The sequence below is a fragment of the Sciurus vulgaris genome, assembly GCF_902686455.1.
Source record: "Sciurus vulgaris genome assembly, chromosome: X".
In the NCBI taxonomy this organism is placed as follows: Eukaryota; Metazoa; Chordata; class Mammalia; order Rodentia; family Sciuridae; genus Sciurus; species Sciurus vulgaris.
The window spans coordinates 72,727,896-72,746,103 of record NC_136471.1 but is presented as its reverse complement, the minus strand read 5'-3'; the positions used below and the strand labels follow the sequence as shown (position 1 = coordinate 72,746,103).

At 37.3% G+C, this 18,208-nt stretch overlaps 2 protein-coding genes across 2 annotated transcripts in view; both read left to right on the top strand.

The window, feature by feature from the left end:
- The first annotated feature begins 3,414 nt into the window (after positions 1-3,414).
- The window catches only part of LOC306650769 (putative P2Y purinoceptor 10), a 127,893-nt gene continuing 113,099 nt past the window's right edge, over positions 3,415-18,208 (top strand). The window contains exon 1 of the mRNA XM_079123053.1: positions 3,415-3,521. Within this exon, the coding sequence (XP_078979179.1) occupies positions 3,484-3,521 (38 nt within the window). The 5' untranslated portion in view covers positions 3,415-3,483. The remainder of the gene's footprint in view (positions 3,522-18,208) is intronic.
- Positions 3,450-18,208, top strand: part of LOC306650772 (putative P2Y purinoceptor 10) — a 195,225-nt gene continuing 180,466 nt past the window's right edge. Inside the window, exon 1 of the mRNA XM_079123066.1 lies at positions 3,450-3,521. The gene's annotated coding sequence lies outside the window, so the exon portion shown is untranslated. The remainder of the gene's footprint in view (positions 3,522-18,208) is intronic.

Below are 18,208 nucleotides of genomic sequence, written 5' to 3'. Positions count from 1 at the left end.
CTCGCAACCCTTACCCCTACCCCGGGCCCCTTGACAACACCCCTAATCAGCAGGAAGCAGCCAGATTGGAATTCGACGTCCTAAATCCCCAAAAAAAGCAAAGAGGGGGGAATGTAAGGCTCTATATACAGTTCAATACCTAAGATGGTTCTGGGGCAGCTTCTTCTTCCCATAATTCCCTGTTTCCCGCCACCAACTTTCCCGCCGGCGCCTAAGCCGGACCAATCAGAAAAGCGCACTTCACCTTTCCCTTAACCCGGAAGCTCCAATAGTATATATGTAAGCTTCATTTTGTAATAAAGCGGACTTCTCCGGTGACCTGCTAACCTGCCTCCTTCTTCATTTTCCGCGCGGTCCTTTCAGTAGCAACCTACCTCAGGAAAATGGAGCTTAGTCACAGACCCTGCCTCACTGACCCTCAGTTTTTCAGTTTATACTTTGTCAGTTTATCAGACTGTAGTGAAAGACTATCTTATTCTCTTAGGAAGAATAATGAGTCACTAGGTTTCTAATCCTGCCAGTTTCCCTAGGAAACAAAACCCCATGGCTCTCATTTTAATTGCTGTAGATATTTTGTCCATTGCCCCCCTACCTACTAGGTTAAATAAGGAGAGCAGAGTCAATTATCATCTACTACTCTCCTCTGGGTCTCAGATTTTGAGTCTGTTATGGTGGAAATATCATCCCTGGCTCTATAAGTTCTATTCTTTTATACAACAAATAGGGCAGAACTTCGTTGGTCCTAATTATGAATATGACAGCAAATACAGACAACAGGAAAGGCTTAAAACTTGCTTCTATATTTTGGGGCAAACAGTAAAAAGTCAGGTTCTCTCCATTTTAAGAGGGAAAGGGCACACACACAATAAAAGGGATTTTAAGTAATAGTTGGTGAGTAGCAACTAAATCAACCTGCCCTAATCCTAATCAGTCCTCATTATGTAGTCACTAACATTTTGAGGATCATAGGAGATAAAGGAAACTTTGAGGGGACTTTGAAGGATACATCAATAAAGGGTGACTACTCTAACCAACTTGAGAGTCCTAGTTGGTCCTGAAGGGATGATCACCAATGACTTTGAGGTCCACAGAATATCAAGGGATGCCTTGATTTGGTTCAGTCAATGGAGGGACACCAAGATGTTACAGAGAAAGGGACTTCAAGCTTTTGTAATATGTGAAGTTGTTTGTTGGTATTCTCCATGGCTCAGGCATCCAGAATTGTTATGCTCCTTAGGACTCTCTACAGGGTCGGGGTGTGGAGTAGGGAGGAACAAACAGGTCTTCTGTTCACTTGTGAAGTTTCTACATTACAGAATCTGATATACCCCTTCGCCTGGTTTTTTGGAATTTCACTTGCTGCTCTATACCTTTTTGGTCTTTAGGCTGGCACATCCCAGTGAAGAAAGAGGTTTGAAGGAAAGCAATGTGACTAAATGCATTCAAAAATAAGAGCAAATGAGAACTAGTTCCTGAACCTCCCCAGATAAAACTGCAAGAGTGTGCTTTGTTAAACCATGTGACTTTTCAGTTGGTAGACTTTTTGACTGACAAAATGAGTGAAATCAACAACAATGGAGCAGTATGAAAGAAGATATTTTTGGTGCAGAGTATCACCAGAGGCAATCCTGCCTGGGGGTGGGCCCCAGTCAACTCCCTTAAGCTGTTCCTGCTTTTCACAGCTTCTTCCTTTATTTCTTTTGTTCCATCTTCCACTTAGGAATCTATAGATGTTTTCAAAACAGTTAACAAAAAAACAATAGCAGGGAGGGGTCCTCTCACCACAAGAAGCTACGTCCAATGGTGTAGGGTTTTGTATATCTTGAACTAAATCCTTGGTCTTTGGAAGCAGAGTGTGAAAATCAGGGACTGCTGCAGAGTCCTGGAGGCAATTTCTGGATAACTAGATTGGAAGGCTCAGATTGAATGTTAGTTCCCCGTATGAATATTTTAAAGGGTTCAGGGGAACTGTGTGTGTGTGTGTTCAGAATAGAATCCCTTGTTAAAATTAGTAGAGGATTTTAATCATATCTGAAAATAAGGATGAAAGGACAATATTAATCTCTTTCATTTGTCTTAATTATTTATAATACTCAAAGTTCTTTTATAACAAGGGCTTAGATTCTTCGCTTTTGCCTGCAAATGTCTAATGGGTAGCTAAAAGTAGGATTAAAGACTTGGCATCTCTGCCTCCATTAATGCATCTACTCACCTAAGATTACATGAACAAGATTTGATCTGATACACATCCTGTTATGAAGCAATAACAACATTCTTGTGTGGGACAAGACTCCACTTGATCAATTCCTGAGAAAATGATGGACAGACCACAGCCAATCAACATCACTGGCTTTGGTAGCTGTAAAAAACCTCCAGCTGTGCAACACCCCCAATCTTGCCTTTATTCCCCTTCTTATAAAACCTCAAATTCATTGTCAGTCCCAGAGTTAGGGACCTGGGTCCCCTTGTCCTCCTGGTGTAGTTACTCTGATTAAATGTCCTTTTATTCTTTTCACCATTATCTTTCTGTGTTGTTTTTGGGGTGAGTGACTGAACCTAATTTTTTGGCTCCCCAGAGTCAGATGTCTGGCCTAGGACTCTGGTAACTCCTTTACTTTCATCATTCATTGGATTTTCATGGCATCCTGTTGAATTACATAAGACATGGATTCCTATTAGTATTTTGTGAAAGAGGAAACAGGTTCAGAGAAGTTATACACCTTGCTCTAGGTTAGTAAATGATTTTATTTCTCTTCCAGGATGACCAGTCATTCTTGTTTACCTGGGACTGAGGGAGTTTTTAAAATTCAGGATTTTCAGTTATAAAAGCAGAACAGTTCAGCACAAATGAGTATTATCACCCTAATACTCTTCACCAAATAGATTTGAAATTGAATCTGATCTCTGATATGCAACTTACTAGGAATTTCATTTTAGGGAAGTTGCTCAACCTCTTCTAGATTTTATTTTATCAAGTAATAAAATTAGGATAATAACATCTTCCTCATAAGTTTAGGATGATTTAACAAAACAATAGTTGTGAATGCAGGGAATGTGAATCCTGGCATCAAGTAGGCATTTGGTTAATACTGATGCCCTGCCAGGCCTGCTGGTACAGTCCTGTAATCCCAGTGGCTCAGGAGACTAAAGTAGAGAGGATCATTAAGTTCAAAGTTATTATGGTTTGGATGTGAGGTGTCCCCCAAAAGCTCATGTGTGAGACAAAGCAAGAAGGTTTGGAGGAGAAATGATTGGGTTATGAGGGCCTTAACCCAATCAGTGAATGAGTTGCCAGTTAGATTGAGTGGTAACTGGAAGCAGATGGGCTGTGGCTGGGAGGTGGCTTATTGTGGGTGTGGCTTTGGGGTATATATTTGTAGCTGGCAAGTGGAATCTCTCTCTGCTTCCAGATCATCATATGAGCCACTTCCCTCTACCAAACTCTTCAGCCATGATGTTCTGCCTTACCTCAAGCCCCAAGGAATGGAGCCAGACTTCTATAGACTGAGGCCTCTGAAACTGTGAGCCTCCAAATAATTTTTTCCTCCTCTACAATTGTTCTGGTCAGGTCTTTTAGTCACAGCATAGAAAAACCTGACTAAAACAAAAATCAACCTCAGCAACTCAGCAAGGCCCTAAGCAACTTAGAGAGATCCTGTCTCAAAATTAAAAAAAAAAAAAAAAAAGAAAAAGAAAAAAGGGGCTGGGGATGCGGCTCAGTGGTTAAGCATCCCTGGTACCAAATATATGTATTTATACATATATTTATATATGTGTGTGTGGGTGTATCCTTTCTCTAACCTATGGACATTACTCTTTATTCCATGTCATGCCATCTCAAGTAAGCCTGTTCACCTTGCACATGTTTTCCTAACACCTATAAACACCATGTTATTCTTATTACTAGAATCATTTGCAAGAAAATCTCTTATGCTGGTTCTTTGGAATTAAGGAGTTCTTTGTGGCTTGGTGCTGACTGGGATCACATATAGGCTGCTGATAGGTATGTGCTTCTCCTCTTCAGAAGACTTCAGAGTGTGTTCATTGTCTCTACCCTGAATCCTATGTGTGAATACACTATTTTTACATAGCATATTAATAAATACTATAGCTTGTCCATTGCTGCTTTTAAAACCCCTAGGACTGCAAACTTGGGAAAATGAATTGAACCAAAGAGTGTGGTTACATCGTGAGCAATTCTTCCTTTTTCCCATTGTTCTTCATTAGGCACCAAAGGAATGATATCATTAGGTTAATGTTTTAAACCGTCACTTTTGCTTCATTATGTAGAATGGGTTGGATACATTTATGAATGGAATCACAGAAACAAATTATTAAGTCGCCATTGCAGTTTGATTTAGTCAGCTTTTCATCACTGTGACCAAAATACCTGACAAGAACAATTTAGAGGAGGAAAAGTTCACAGTTTCAAAGGTTCATGTTCAGCTGACTCCATAGCTCTGGGTCTGTGGTAATGTGGAACGTCATGGCAGAAGGGCATAGCGGAGGGAAGCAGCTCAGGAAATGGCAACCAGGAAGAAAAGAGGGAGTTCCACTCACCAGGGACAAAATATAAATCCAAAAGGCTCACACCCAGTGACCTACCTCTTCTGGCCACACCCTACCTTCCTACAGTTACTGCTCAGTAAATCCATATCAGTGGATTAACATAGCAATTAAGTTACACCTCTTATAATGTAATCATTTCACAATTGAAAAGTTCTCACATTACCTCACACATGATTTTTGGGGGGACACCTCACCTCTAAACCATAGCACAATTATTGGGCAAGAGCCAGGGATGCTCTGAACTAGGGAATTATTGTAGATACAGTGAGAGATACAGATTTGAGAGGTATTTAGGAGATAGAATAAAAAATACTTGTTGATAGAATTTATGTAGATGATGAAGGAGCAGGCAGAGTTAAGAATAACAATCAGATTTATGACTTGAGAAATTGGGTAAATAGAAATGCAAATAATTGAATAGCAAGCAGTCAATTTGCTAAAGGAAATTATAGAGACATTTGTGTTTTTACAGGGGTTTCTTGGAGACAGTTGAAAGTAAGAAAGTTTGGACAGTGAGGGAGGTCAGTGGGGAATTTCTTCGTTTTGATATTGATTATTGATAAGGGAGGTTGCAAGCACTTCTCAGATCACATGCAATGAGACATATAAGGTCAAACCTGTGCAATTAAGCTTGTCATGACTCAGGACACTGTTTCTCAAACTCTGTTCACGTGAGTTCTGGAGAATTTGCGTGGATACCTCAGAGTCTGCTATGTAGATCACTAAGAAAGGATATGGTAGATAAGGCCCTTGTTATCATCTAAGCCTCAGTCAGAGGATATATTAATTTTGTATACCTGTTTTGCATCTAAGATATCATTTACAGATTTGTTTTCCTGCTAAAATAAAAGTTTGAAAACTGCTATATTGGAACATTTAATCTCTGGGTATGATCATTCATTTCACCAGTAGTTTCCAAAAGTTACCTTGTGCCCCCCAATATGCTGGGCTACTTTGGGAGCTTCAGTGATGAATTCCTTCTATTTTTTTTCTCAAGGAGATTTCATAAGGCATATATATGAAGGACAATGTAATGCATGGAGAAAAGAATAAGTGTTATGAGAGAAATATGGCTAAAATTCTCTGTGAGCCTGAGGTGAGAGGAAAAGGTGGAAGGGGAGCAGGGAAAGAGAGGAAGGGAAAGAAAAGAGAAGAAATCATTTTTAGCTTGTGGAGAATAAGTAGGGGTAGAACTTGAATAGGCTTTATGCAGATGGTGACAATAGAGCTGTGTCAATAATAAACACAGATACAGCTCTACTGTCAATCATAACTAAAAGGAATTTTAAAAATAAAAGAATTATAAATGCAAAATCTGGACATGCAGAAACAGGGCTGGTGGGGTAGAGGTGAGATTTGAGGCAGAAAGAAAAGCCTATGTAAAGACATGGTAAAACAAGTTTGGAGAAACTTGTAGAAAATACTGAATGCTTCAGTTTGGAATGGGTTAGTGTACACAATGAGAGAGCACCGTGGGAAGCAAGATTAAAAAGTGATTTGGAAGCAGATTGTGATCACCAGGCTCAGGTCCATCAGCCTAGAGGGCAACTGAGTGGTTCTGAGCAGGGAAACTTGAGAGATTACTTTCATCAGGTCAGATTAAAGTACGAGCATAATTAAACACTGATTCCGTCCTTTATAAAATGATACTAGGTGTGCACACATCATAATCTCATCCTGCATGTTAGTGTGTTCTAACGAAAGTCCTTCCATGGAAGAGACATTTGCAATGTATTCCCACACCCACCCAAGCATATCATATTGATTTTCATAAAATTGTTGCTGTAGAAATGCATATTTGTTGTGTATTTCTATGTAGGGTTGAGTGGAAGGAGATGACCCAGGTGGAAAAATCTGATTTAGGAAACAAGGCAGAATAGCAACAATCAACCAGCAATCAGGAAACTTAAACAAGAAACAAAAAACAAGCAGACTTCTTTTTAAACAGTGAGCTTTTGAAATGTCCTCTCAAATATTCCTCCAGGAATTGCCCACACTGGCTCAGATCCAAGAAGGGTAATTAACACACCTGCATTTTCACTCAGAAAATGTGCCAAGTGTTCCTTACTGCCTGAGCCATACGGTTCTAATTGAGTCTTCTTGGACTGACTTGAGATTCTCTTTGACATATGCAATGAATTACTACACAGAGAAACATTATAAAGAGTGTCCTGTTATATGAATTCCCGGCAGTTGGATAGTCCTTTTTTTTCTTCTGGGTATGCAAACCCAAACCTTCGCTTTAGCCAAAAATGAGTGGGCGAACATCTGTTTATTTTAAGATGGGGGTACCAATAAGGCCCTTTGCTTCTCTAGTCTCCACCTGCCTCTCTGTGAGTTTCAACTCATTCTGAGCTTCTGGGCACCCAGTCCCAGTCCCTTTCTTTTGATATTTGACTAATTTTTTCCTAATTAAACTGAAGGCATCTGCTATAAGCTTCTTCATTCTGCTTCCTTTCAATGGAAGCTGACTTTTTAAATAACTCCAGCATTTTCTCTTTCCCTTCTACCTCTTTCTACTCCTCTTCCATACTAATCCATCAAACTGCTTCTTTCATTTCATCCCTTATTTAATTGTACTTCTCCCTTCAACACAGCCTTCTTGGCTTCTACTTTGTGCACATGTTCAGTTACCCAACATTCTGAAAAAGGTTTCAGTTTTCTTGCTTCACTCTCTCCTCTTGCTAGCTCCCTTGATTATTTCTTACAGCATTATAGAGGAATAATTTATACACAAATAACTGCATTTTTAACTGTATTCTATTTGGTAAATTTGGATATGCATCATAACATCACACAATCAAGGTCATAAATATATTCATCACCTCCAAAAGTTTTCTTGTGTTCTTTTGCTTTTTGTTCCCTTCATTCTTTCATTGTTAAAATACTCATTGTTTCCATTTCCTCACTGACCACATAGTAATCATAGCTAATGTTTACTGATTGCTTTATACAACTTAACTCATTTAATCCTTATAAAAATGTCATGGGATATGCACTTTTATTATTAACATACCAATTTCAAAACTGAAGAGACCATCATAAAGAGGTCATACAACTAGTCCAAGGTCACACCAATAGTAAGCAGGAGAGCCTAAATTTAAATCCAGGCAGTCTGGCCCCAGGGTTGATGTTCTTTACCACTATGCTGTACTGTCTTCCAGTAACATTTTTGGAGAACAGTGATATTTCAGGAAAATCCAATCATATCTATTTAGCAATTTCCTACCTGTTCTTGAAACTCTTAAAATCAGTTTCTGACATTGTTCCTGCAACATGACATTATTTTGGGTTTTCCTTTTCTCCTCAATTCTATTATTTCTCTTTCTTGGCCTTCTGTGCAGGTTTGTTTTCTCTTTTTATCTACTTTCAGTTTGAAGTCTTCTGTATCCAATTCTAATATTTATTGCCTTAGAATGACATGTTTAATTTCACAGTTTGATTGTCACTCATGTGAACAAATCCCAGATTGCTATTGCTTGTCCTTTATAACCTCAGCAAGTTTCACTGCTGCAAAATATGTTAAGCATCAGTTGTACTGACCAGTGTGAATTAAGAAGATCCTGCTATGATTACAAGTCAACATTTCAGAAAGCGAGACTAATCACTCTCCTTATGTTTCTAAGTAATGTTTTTTCCTCGTGATGTCCCTGGTTTTGGCAACGGTGCTTTGATTGATACTCAAAATTTGAAATGATTCCCTAATTTACTCTCTTCCTGGACCCTTTATGAATTTTGTTACTCAATAAATAAGTGCTTAAAGTTATTGGTTCAGTTTTTACTAAGTAGCAGGCTCTGTGCTAGACATTAGAGATACAACCATTATTGGGTTTCCCTCTTCATAAAGCTTAAAATCCCTTTAACATCTCTTGTCTAACTCCTTACTGACACCGCTTTTCAAGTCACAATGGTTTCAAAACTAAATGTATTCTATACCCTCAGAAATGATGTCAGTTGGTACTGCCATTTATGAAGATTCAAAGGAGTAGAAGTAATTGGGTGTAACCTATTGGGAAGACAGGCTTTTATCAAGTAATGTTGGTTTTTTTTTCCAATATAACTATTTTTAATAGAATAATTTTAAGCTAGTAAATATGTTGTCATTGTAAGTATGTAAACGCTGACTGGATCCATTCATTCACCCATTTCTTCATCCATTCACATAACAGATATTTATTGTGTGCCTGCCATTTATCAAACTCTGTTAGATTGTGGATATACAAAAGTGTGTAAGATAAAAAAAAAACACCCTTGTGCTCATGGAGTTTATTTTCTAAAAAAAAGTGACCCTATTTTGTTAGGGAGTGGTAAAATATGATTTTAGCACTTGTTGAGAGACTGGGTTAGATAATACTGAAATCCATCCTAACTCTAAGATTCTTTGATCCCAATGTCTCACTGTCCCTATTACTCATTATTCTAAACCCTTGCTTACCACCAGAAAAACTTTCCCAAAGAGAGTCCTGATAATATTACTTTCTAGATCAAGTGACCACAATAGTTTTCTACTCATAATAAAAATATTACAATTTGGCATGTCCATCAAGACCTTCAGTATTTTTATTTCATTTTCTTTCCTATATTTTCTCCCATTATTCTTCTCTGCAAACTCTCACCTTTACTGAGGTGGCCCATTTTTAGTCTGTCAACTGCACCTTAGCATAGTTACAATATATACTGAGGTTTATTTGTTTTTCATCCATCCAATTCATTTAGTCATTTAACAGTTATTCATGGAGCACTTGCTATATGCCATGTGCTGATCTAGGTACCACAACAGTGAAAAAATTGATGAGACTCCCCCCTCCAATTCTTCAAGGAACTTCTTGTGCAGACCTGCACAATTCATAGCATCAGATATCCACATTTTAGTCTGTTTTTTAAAATGAGATCCCTCAACCAGCTATATAATAGTGTGATATTATTGGACAAACAATCTGGGATTACAACAATGGTTTAAAATGGGAAGGACTGAGAAGTAAAATACATTCTACTATTGTCTGAACCTGTTTTAATTTATGGGAAGGAAAGAGAGTCAGGTAGTCTTATATTATTTATATTCATCAGCCTCTGATAACAGGCCAAGAAATAATTTTTTAAATGCACCAATTTTTTAAATGCCATTTTTCTTTGATGGCACATGAGATAGAAAACACATGCTTTTTTCTAGCTGCATAATTCGTGGGAAGACAAGGGTGCTTATGACCTGGGCCATTCCTGGGGATACTTATAAGATTGCTTATATTCTGTTTTCTACAGCCTTCACTTCCCCCTTCCTTCTCGAGTTTACTTTCTCTTATTTGGAAAACAACCTTAGATTTGCAGTTAGTCCAAAGCTTTTTTTTCCCTCAAGTTGTAGGTAACTCATTTTACATGAGTTTCAGAACAATGAAATAAAAATTTTCAGCATCCTTGAGGCAGGCTGTGTACCCCAGGCTCCTCACTGGCCCCTGTAATACCTTTTTCTCCTCCAGGGCACAGTTAGACTTAATGTATGTTTCTGAATCACTCTCTGTCCTCTGAGAATAAAGGATCATTGTACTGCAATGCAATATAGTTGATGTACTGAAGTATGAACTAAGAGACTTGGGTCTTGTCCTGGTGCTGCCACTAGCTAGATGTATAATTTGGACAAGCTATTTCCTCTTTGAGGGACTTAATTCCCCAACTGTAAAATAAGGGGCTTGGACTAGATAATCCTTCATACTCCGTTCCAACTTGACATTCCAGGATTCTAGTGAGATGGATCAGTGATTGAGTCTGCCTTGGCTTGGCATCACTGTGTATCAGTTACCCATGGTGACAAAACCCCCACAAACTGTAGGAATGATCTGCTGCATTTTTTAGAGATTAAGAGTTTCTTCATTCTTTTTGAAGGCGTGCTAGCTTTTTTGGTCAGAATTTTCAGTATGGAGTTAATGAGGCTGAGGTCAAAAGGGTCATTTACCATATGAACCAATTAGTTTTGTTTTGTTTCCTGGCCACAATCCATACCTTAACAGCCCCCTCTCCAGCAATATCACCAATATGTTTCAAGGCAAGACTCAGCATGAATGTCTATGGACTTGTACTGCTCATCCTCAAAACTGGGAAAAGAGATGAAGTGACATTTGGGCAATGGTATGTTTTACCAGATGAAGGTAGCATAATCATAATCAGTAGAGGTCACCATGATTTCTGGAGGTGATTCTCTGTCTTACATCAGCCATCAAGCACATGATAAGTATAGTCAGCTCAAGAACAGCCAGAAAAATTATCCAAACGCCTCTGCTTTGTCAGTTGGAGATAGTACCTCTGACAATTATGAGCCAAATTATGGCCTCGAGAAGTGCAGATGAGAGAACTGTTTGTAGTGAATGCCATCTGGGTTTTGTTTCTAGTTTTGAACACAAAACATAACATTCTCAGGCATTTTGGATGAGTCTGCCAGATGCTTGGAACTTTTTTTTTATATTTTTATGTAAAATAATTGGATGGAGGTGAAGAAAGAATGGAACCTTCATTACTCTGTGCTGTTATAATTTGGGGTGTCTAAGAGGAGGAACCTAGCTACATTGTGGGTACTGCCTCCTCATTGGTGACAATAGAGTGTAAATCAATGACTTTCATGTGTGACCAATGTAGCTGGCTGAGGTAATAAAGAGTCACATTATGTCCACGGTTTATTTATTAACCTTGGGAAGAAATGGTCTGGCTAGGCTACTTTATACAGTAAAACTTAGGTATCAGTAGTGATGGTTTGAGGAGGTTTCCAAAAGCTGCCCTTCTAAAGTAGGGGAAACAGTGGGTTGAAGCAAACAAGGGAGAATAAAGGAACCAGAAACACAGTAGACATGTCATTGAGGAGATAACTGTTTAAGATGGAAAGTTGAGGAAAAAATGGTATATAAGACCAGGGAGTAAAGAGATTAGAGGTCAAGCATATGTGAGTTTGAATACTGCCCCCTTACCTGCAGGCTATGTAAGCTTAGGAATGTCATTTAACCATACTGAGACTCTGTGTCCTCATCTGTGAAATGGGGATACCAATAGTCGTTATCTCACAAATGTGAATTTCCTCTTGTTTCAACTCTAAGCATTTAGAATTCTATACAGTTTTTGCTCCAAATCTGCACTGTCCTCCTTTGGACCTGTAAGAGAAATCATACTCCATACATATCATAAGTAAACTTTTAAGATAGGGGGCATACAATCAATAATGTGAAAAGAGAGCCTACAGAGTGGGAGAAAATCTTTTCCACACACAATTCAGATAGAGCACTTATCTCCAAAATTTATAAAGAACTTACAAAACTTTACACCAAAAATACAAAGAACCCAATCAATAAATGGGCCAAGGAACTGGACAGACACTTTACAGAAGAAGACATACAGCAATTAATAAATATATGAAAAAGTGTTCAACATCTCTAGTAATTACAGAAATGCAAATTAAAACAACTCTAAGATTTCATCTCACTCCAATTAGAATGACTATTTTCAAGAACACAAACAATAATAGATGTTGGCATGGATGTGGGGGAAAAGGCACACTTTTACATTGCTGGTGGAGTTGCAAATTGGTGCAGCCACTCTGGAAAGCAGTGTAGAGATTCCTCAGAACACTTGGACCCACCTTTTGACCCAGTTATCCAACTCCTGTTTTCACCCAAAGGACTTAAAATTAGCATACTACAGTAATGCAGCCACACCAATGTTTATAGCAGCTCTGTTCACAATAGCTAGATTGTGGAACCAACCTAGATGCCCTTCAACAGATGAATGGATAAAGAAACTGTGGTATATATACATGATGAAATATTATTCAGCCATAAAGAAGAATAATATTTTGGCATATGCAGATAAATGGAAGGAATTAGAGAATACCATGCTAAAGTGAAATAAGCCAATCCCAAAAAACCAAAGGTCGAATGTTTTCCCTGATAAGTGGATGATGATATATAATGGGGATGAGGGGGTGGGGGAGTGAGAGAAGAATGGAGGAACTTTAGATTATGTATAGGGAAATGAGAGGGAGGAGGGTATGAAAGATGGAATGAGACAGACATCATTATCCTACGTACATGTATGATTACACGAATGGTATGAATCTACATTGTGTACAACTATAGAAACGAAATTATGTATCCCATTTGTGTACAATGAATCAAAATGCGGTCTGTAAAAAATAAAAAAAAGAAAAGAATCGACTCTCATTTTCAATTAGGTGTGAATGACAGCTATTCTTTCTTCCTACAAGTAGGTTTCAATGGGAGGAAAAAATGAAGGTCAGGCACATACTTATGGAGAAGCAATTGTACATATAAGTACTGTGATAGGTTCTTTACCTATATCATCTCATCAAAACTCTAAACTTTACTCAATAAAGGATATCATGACTGTTTTACATGGTAGAAAGTGGAGATTTTCATGATGGATTTTCCCAAGGCCAATCAACTAGAGAAGATCAGAATTGAGATTAAAACTTGGAACTATGTAGCTTCCAAGACTTAGCTCTCTCCATACAACTTCACTAGATCCTGAAAACAACCCTGTGAGGTAGACAGATGGGGATTCTTATCTCAATTTACAGTTTTCATTTCTGGAGGAGGAAAAGTGGAACCCAAAGAAGTTCAGTGACTTCGTGTAGCATGTGTCAAAAAAAAAAAAAAAAAAAAAAAAAAAAGAATCATGGGTGTTTCTTTCTCTCATATTAATTGACTGCCCTTCCCAGCATGTTGGCAATATTGACATAGTTTCAAGCTTAGAACATATGGCTCTGTTACCCATTGTGCATACTCCAGCAGATGTTGGGGAAAACATTTGATAGAGAGTAATAAGGTGATGTCAAACTCAAAATAATGGTCTTAGATACCCTTTTCTTGAGACTGATCTGTGGTTATTCACTGTTTTTGGAGTCATGTGCTCCTACAAGGAAGTGATGGATGCAGTGGTTCTTCCCCCCAACTGCATTATACAAATAATTTCAGGAGTTTTACAAACATTCTGAGAGAGGGAAAGAAATTATCAGGACCTAAAAGTGTGTTGTTCAAAGCAACATGATGATTTAGAAAGCTATCTTTGAGTTATCCTGACCTTACTGTTCCCCTTTCCTTCCAAGTACTTAAAAATTTTTAGCTTCTTGTCTTATAGTTTAGTACTAATGGGCAGTAACATGTAGAAAGTGCGCTTATTTTTCATTATTCACCACAAGTGAACATTTCTTAGCTTAGGGGGTGCCTGGAGGATAGAGTTTCCATCAAAATCACCTTTGAATTCCTAACATCACCCTTTTGCAGCCTAACTGTCCACAGTTATCACTCTTGCTGAGTGATATGTATACACATTTGAACTAAACTCAACTCTTAGAAGTCCTCTAAAAGGAAAAAAAATCAATTTAGTCTCTAGTAAATAAATTTCCACTTTTCCTAGTTTGCAATATGAATTCTTGTATATGCAGAGATTTGAGATAGAATGGCATGAGTGGGCAACTATAGGCAATTTTGTGGACTTAGCACAGAGTGGGAAGAAAAAATCTTAGCTCATTACAAAAATCTTCCCACAATAAGAGTCTAAGGCTGAGGAGATTTCAATTTTAAAAAATCACAAGTAGTTTTGTGTTATTGGTAGTGACTTTCTCTACAGAAAAGAGTACAGTATTAGTAGTTGAGTAATTAGTCCTGAAATCTGCATAATAATTGCGTATTATATTAATTTGAGAAACTCACACTTTCAAATTATAAACAAACAAACATCTCAACTGAAGTGATTACTGAAATAATAGCTATCTAAATGTGAGAAAAGTTATCCTTTTAAGAATAGGGTACACTTGAGTCTGACAAGATGGTACTTCATTGGTAGAATTAATTTAAAAGAATAGATTAGTATGAATCTGCAATACAGTAGATTTATAGGATTAGTAGGACTTGGTCACCAACAGGAAAGCTGAGCATAACTGGGGTTTCTGTTTTGGGTCACAGGCCACCATTTATTAACACATGCAATATAAGAGGATAGCCAAGTTTCTGAGAGGATAGTAGATAGAGATCAAATATGATGTTTTTTACTTTTGAGTCTCATAGTGTGCATGGGACAATCAGATACAAAATTATAGTCCTGGAATTCCAGGGTAAAAGCTATTCTTACGGAAATGATCAGCATAGAGAAGTTAGTAGAACCCATGACTATAAATGAGAGAGTAATTGTGATGGTGATGATGATGATTATGACAAGAATAAAAATAAAACTAATATTCTTTGAGTACTCATTATATGTCAGACACTCTGATAAATACTCTGCATTCATTATGTAATTTATTTCTCACATTACTCTGACAAGATATACTGATTTTCTCAGGGTATAAAAGTTGGTTAATGGTAGAAATTAGATAATTCATGACTTCTGGATTCTAGAAATTGAAAGCACACTGATGGATGCATCAGACAATGTTGATTGTTGATGTTTAAGTTATGGGTACAGAGAGAAAAAAATTAAAGGAGACTGAAAGAAACCAGAGAAGTAGAAACGAAATTTGAAAAAAGTCTTATGGAAATAAAGGAAGGGCAGATATCTACGAAGGAAATGGTTAATAATATTGAATGCAAAAGAGAGGTCGAAATGAATAAGAAAAGGGAAATATCTGATGGATTTAGCAATGACTTACCAGAACAGTTTTGGTGGAGTGATAGAGAAGCGACTCTAATTATAGTGAGTTAGCAATCAAAGAACAGAATGAAAACAGAGGAAGTGGAAATAAATTGTTCTTGTGAAACAATTGAAGAACAAATGTGAACAAATGAAGAAGAAAGAAAAGTAGACATGGGATGATCTTGGCAATAAAGAATAGTGATTATTGGCATAAATTCTGGACTCTGGACAGTCTAGAGTTAAAAACAAATTTTGCTATCTACTTACTAGTTGGGCAAGGTACTTCACTTCTTTGTGCCTCCCTCTTCTCATCTGCAAAATAGTAATAAATGTAGGCAATTACTTACGATGTTGTGAAGATTAAATGAGTGAGGTTCTGTAAATAACTTAAAAAGGTGTTTGGCACATTGTAAATATTCCATGTGTTTTATGGTCTGTTAAGATTACATTGGGAGAGGAAAAATGGTAAAGGAAGTTGATGGTAAAGAAAGTTGATTGTGTTTATATGCCACAGGGTAGAAAATAGGAGGGAATGAAAGACTGAAGGCAAAATGAAGCATATGGATGAAATCAGTTCCAATTTCTAGTGAGATCTGAGGGGAGAGAAAAAAGCTTAACTGAGGGATTATCTGTGAATAGTAGGAGAGCTATATCTTAGCGACTGGCAGAAAGGAGGTGAGGTAGTATGGTTATAAATAGAGGTGTATAGGGTGAAATGTTCTTTCACGATAGCTTTATTTTTCTCTGTGAAATATGAGGTCAGAATTTTCTGCAGAAAACAGCGGGTTTGTGGATTTGGGGTATCATTGTCGATTCCCAGAATGAAAAAGGAAAAGGGCAAGTTACACTAGACACCAACAGGATTCCTGGTTAGCGCCAAGTGTCACAGTAAATTTGAACAGTTTATTTTCAAAGGAAAAAATCAGTATGCTCTTAGGTGATTTTCTCCAGCAATAATTTAGGTAGTCACAGTGCAGGTTGCTGAGAAGAGAATGTGGAACAGAAGGGTAAAAGGAGGAGGGTCTAGCTGTGTGGGCAGGAAAGGGAATTGGGCCGACTGGGGAAGGTAGTGAGACCTTGAGTGTGGACTAGAAAAACAGAGGAGTTGAGTGACTCAAGAGGAGGGGGATTAGAAGAGCATGGGTGAATAACTGACTAGGCACTGGCACTAACTAGTTTGTGACTTTGGGCAGATCACCTTCCTAACAGAGCTTCAGATTTTTCACTTGTTAACAAAGAGTTTCGAAGATGTGATTTCTGTATAGTTCTTTTCAGTCTGGATTCTGCCTTTTCTTCTTCTATTATTACACTGCCACCTAGTGTACACAAAGAATATAGAAGAGAGGCTGTAAGGAAGAACTATGAAGAAATTTGTTTTAAAATAGAAAAAAAATACAAGCAAGTATATTTATGAAAGGGTAAGGACAGAGTTGGACAGATTATATTTCAGATTGTACAGTATTTGCTTACCTTTCTTCTCCATGGGTATTTTCCTTCTCATGAATCCTGTGTCTCATTTTTCCCAGAAACCAATCCTACTCAGAGTGCCTCACTTAATTTCTGATTATTAGAGGAAAATATTTTCAGATAATCCCAGTTTCAGTATCTCCAAGAAAACCAAAAGCCTTTTAAGTGCCAAATGAATGAATGTTTAATGGGTGCAATTTCAGATGACTTTAATATTGGTGGGAGACATATCTTTGACCCAAGAAGCCTCTTCAAATCATCTTCTTCTCTAATAGATGTTACTTATTCTACCTGTACTGGCAATGGGAACACGCAGGAGACAGTTGGAGAAAGTGAACCAAGTAAATGAATTGAGAACAGGAAGTCAAAAACACATTTTAACAAATGCAAAATAACTTCATGGAGTGAGCACAATTTAGTACAGTAAAGAAACTCATAAGGTTTTGATTGTCTTTTTATTTGGATCCAGTGTTACATTAAAAGAGTGAAAAGGCAACCTAAAGAATGGGAGAAAATATTTGCAAACTATTGATCTGGTTAGGAGTTAAACTGTGATATATATATATATATATATATATATATATATACACACATATATATATATATATATACTATGCTGCAATAAAACAAGTAACCTGATTGAAAAATAGGCAAATGACTTGAATACACATTTCTCCAAAGAAGACACAAATTGCCACTAGGTATATAAAAGTATATTTATTATCAATATTCATCAGGGAAATGAAAATTAAAATTATAATGAGATATCACTTTATATATATATCAGTATGGCTATTAGCAAAACACAAACTTTGGTGAGGATATAGAAAAACAGACTCTTGTACACTGTTGATATGAATGTAAAATGGTGTAGCCACTGTGGGAAACGCTATGGGGGTTCCTCAAAAAATTAGAATATGACTACTATGTGATCCAGAAATATCATTTTTATGTGTTTATCCAATGGACTTGAAACCAGGATCTTCAAGAATTATCTTTACTCCAATTTACTCCAATTATCTTTACTCCAATTATCTTTACTCCAATTTTTACTCAAAAGTCAAAATATGGAACAACTCAAATGTTCATGGACAGATGAATGGGTATAGAAAATGTGGCATATATGCATAATGGAATATTATTTAGCCTTTAAAAAGAAGGAAAACCTACCATTTGTGAAAGGATGAATTAACCTAGAGGATATTATGAATGGATAGGACTGGCACAGAAAGACAAACACTGCATGATTCCACTCATGAGATAACTAAAATTGTTAGTTATAAAAGGGGAGAATAGGATGGCAGATGCTAGGGACTAGAGGGAAGGGAAATGGGAGATGCTGTCCAATGCCTATGAAACTTCAATTTTGCAAGATTTTTACAAGCTAGATATTTGTTGTGCAACATAACACCTATAGCTATCAATATGATACAGCAAATTAAAAATCTCTTAAAACAGTGGGTCACATGTTAAGTGTTCTTACACACACATACTCACACATACTACAAAGGGACAGATGAAAACTTCTAGATGTGATGGATATCTT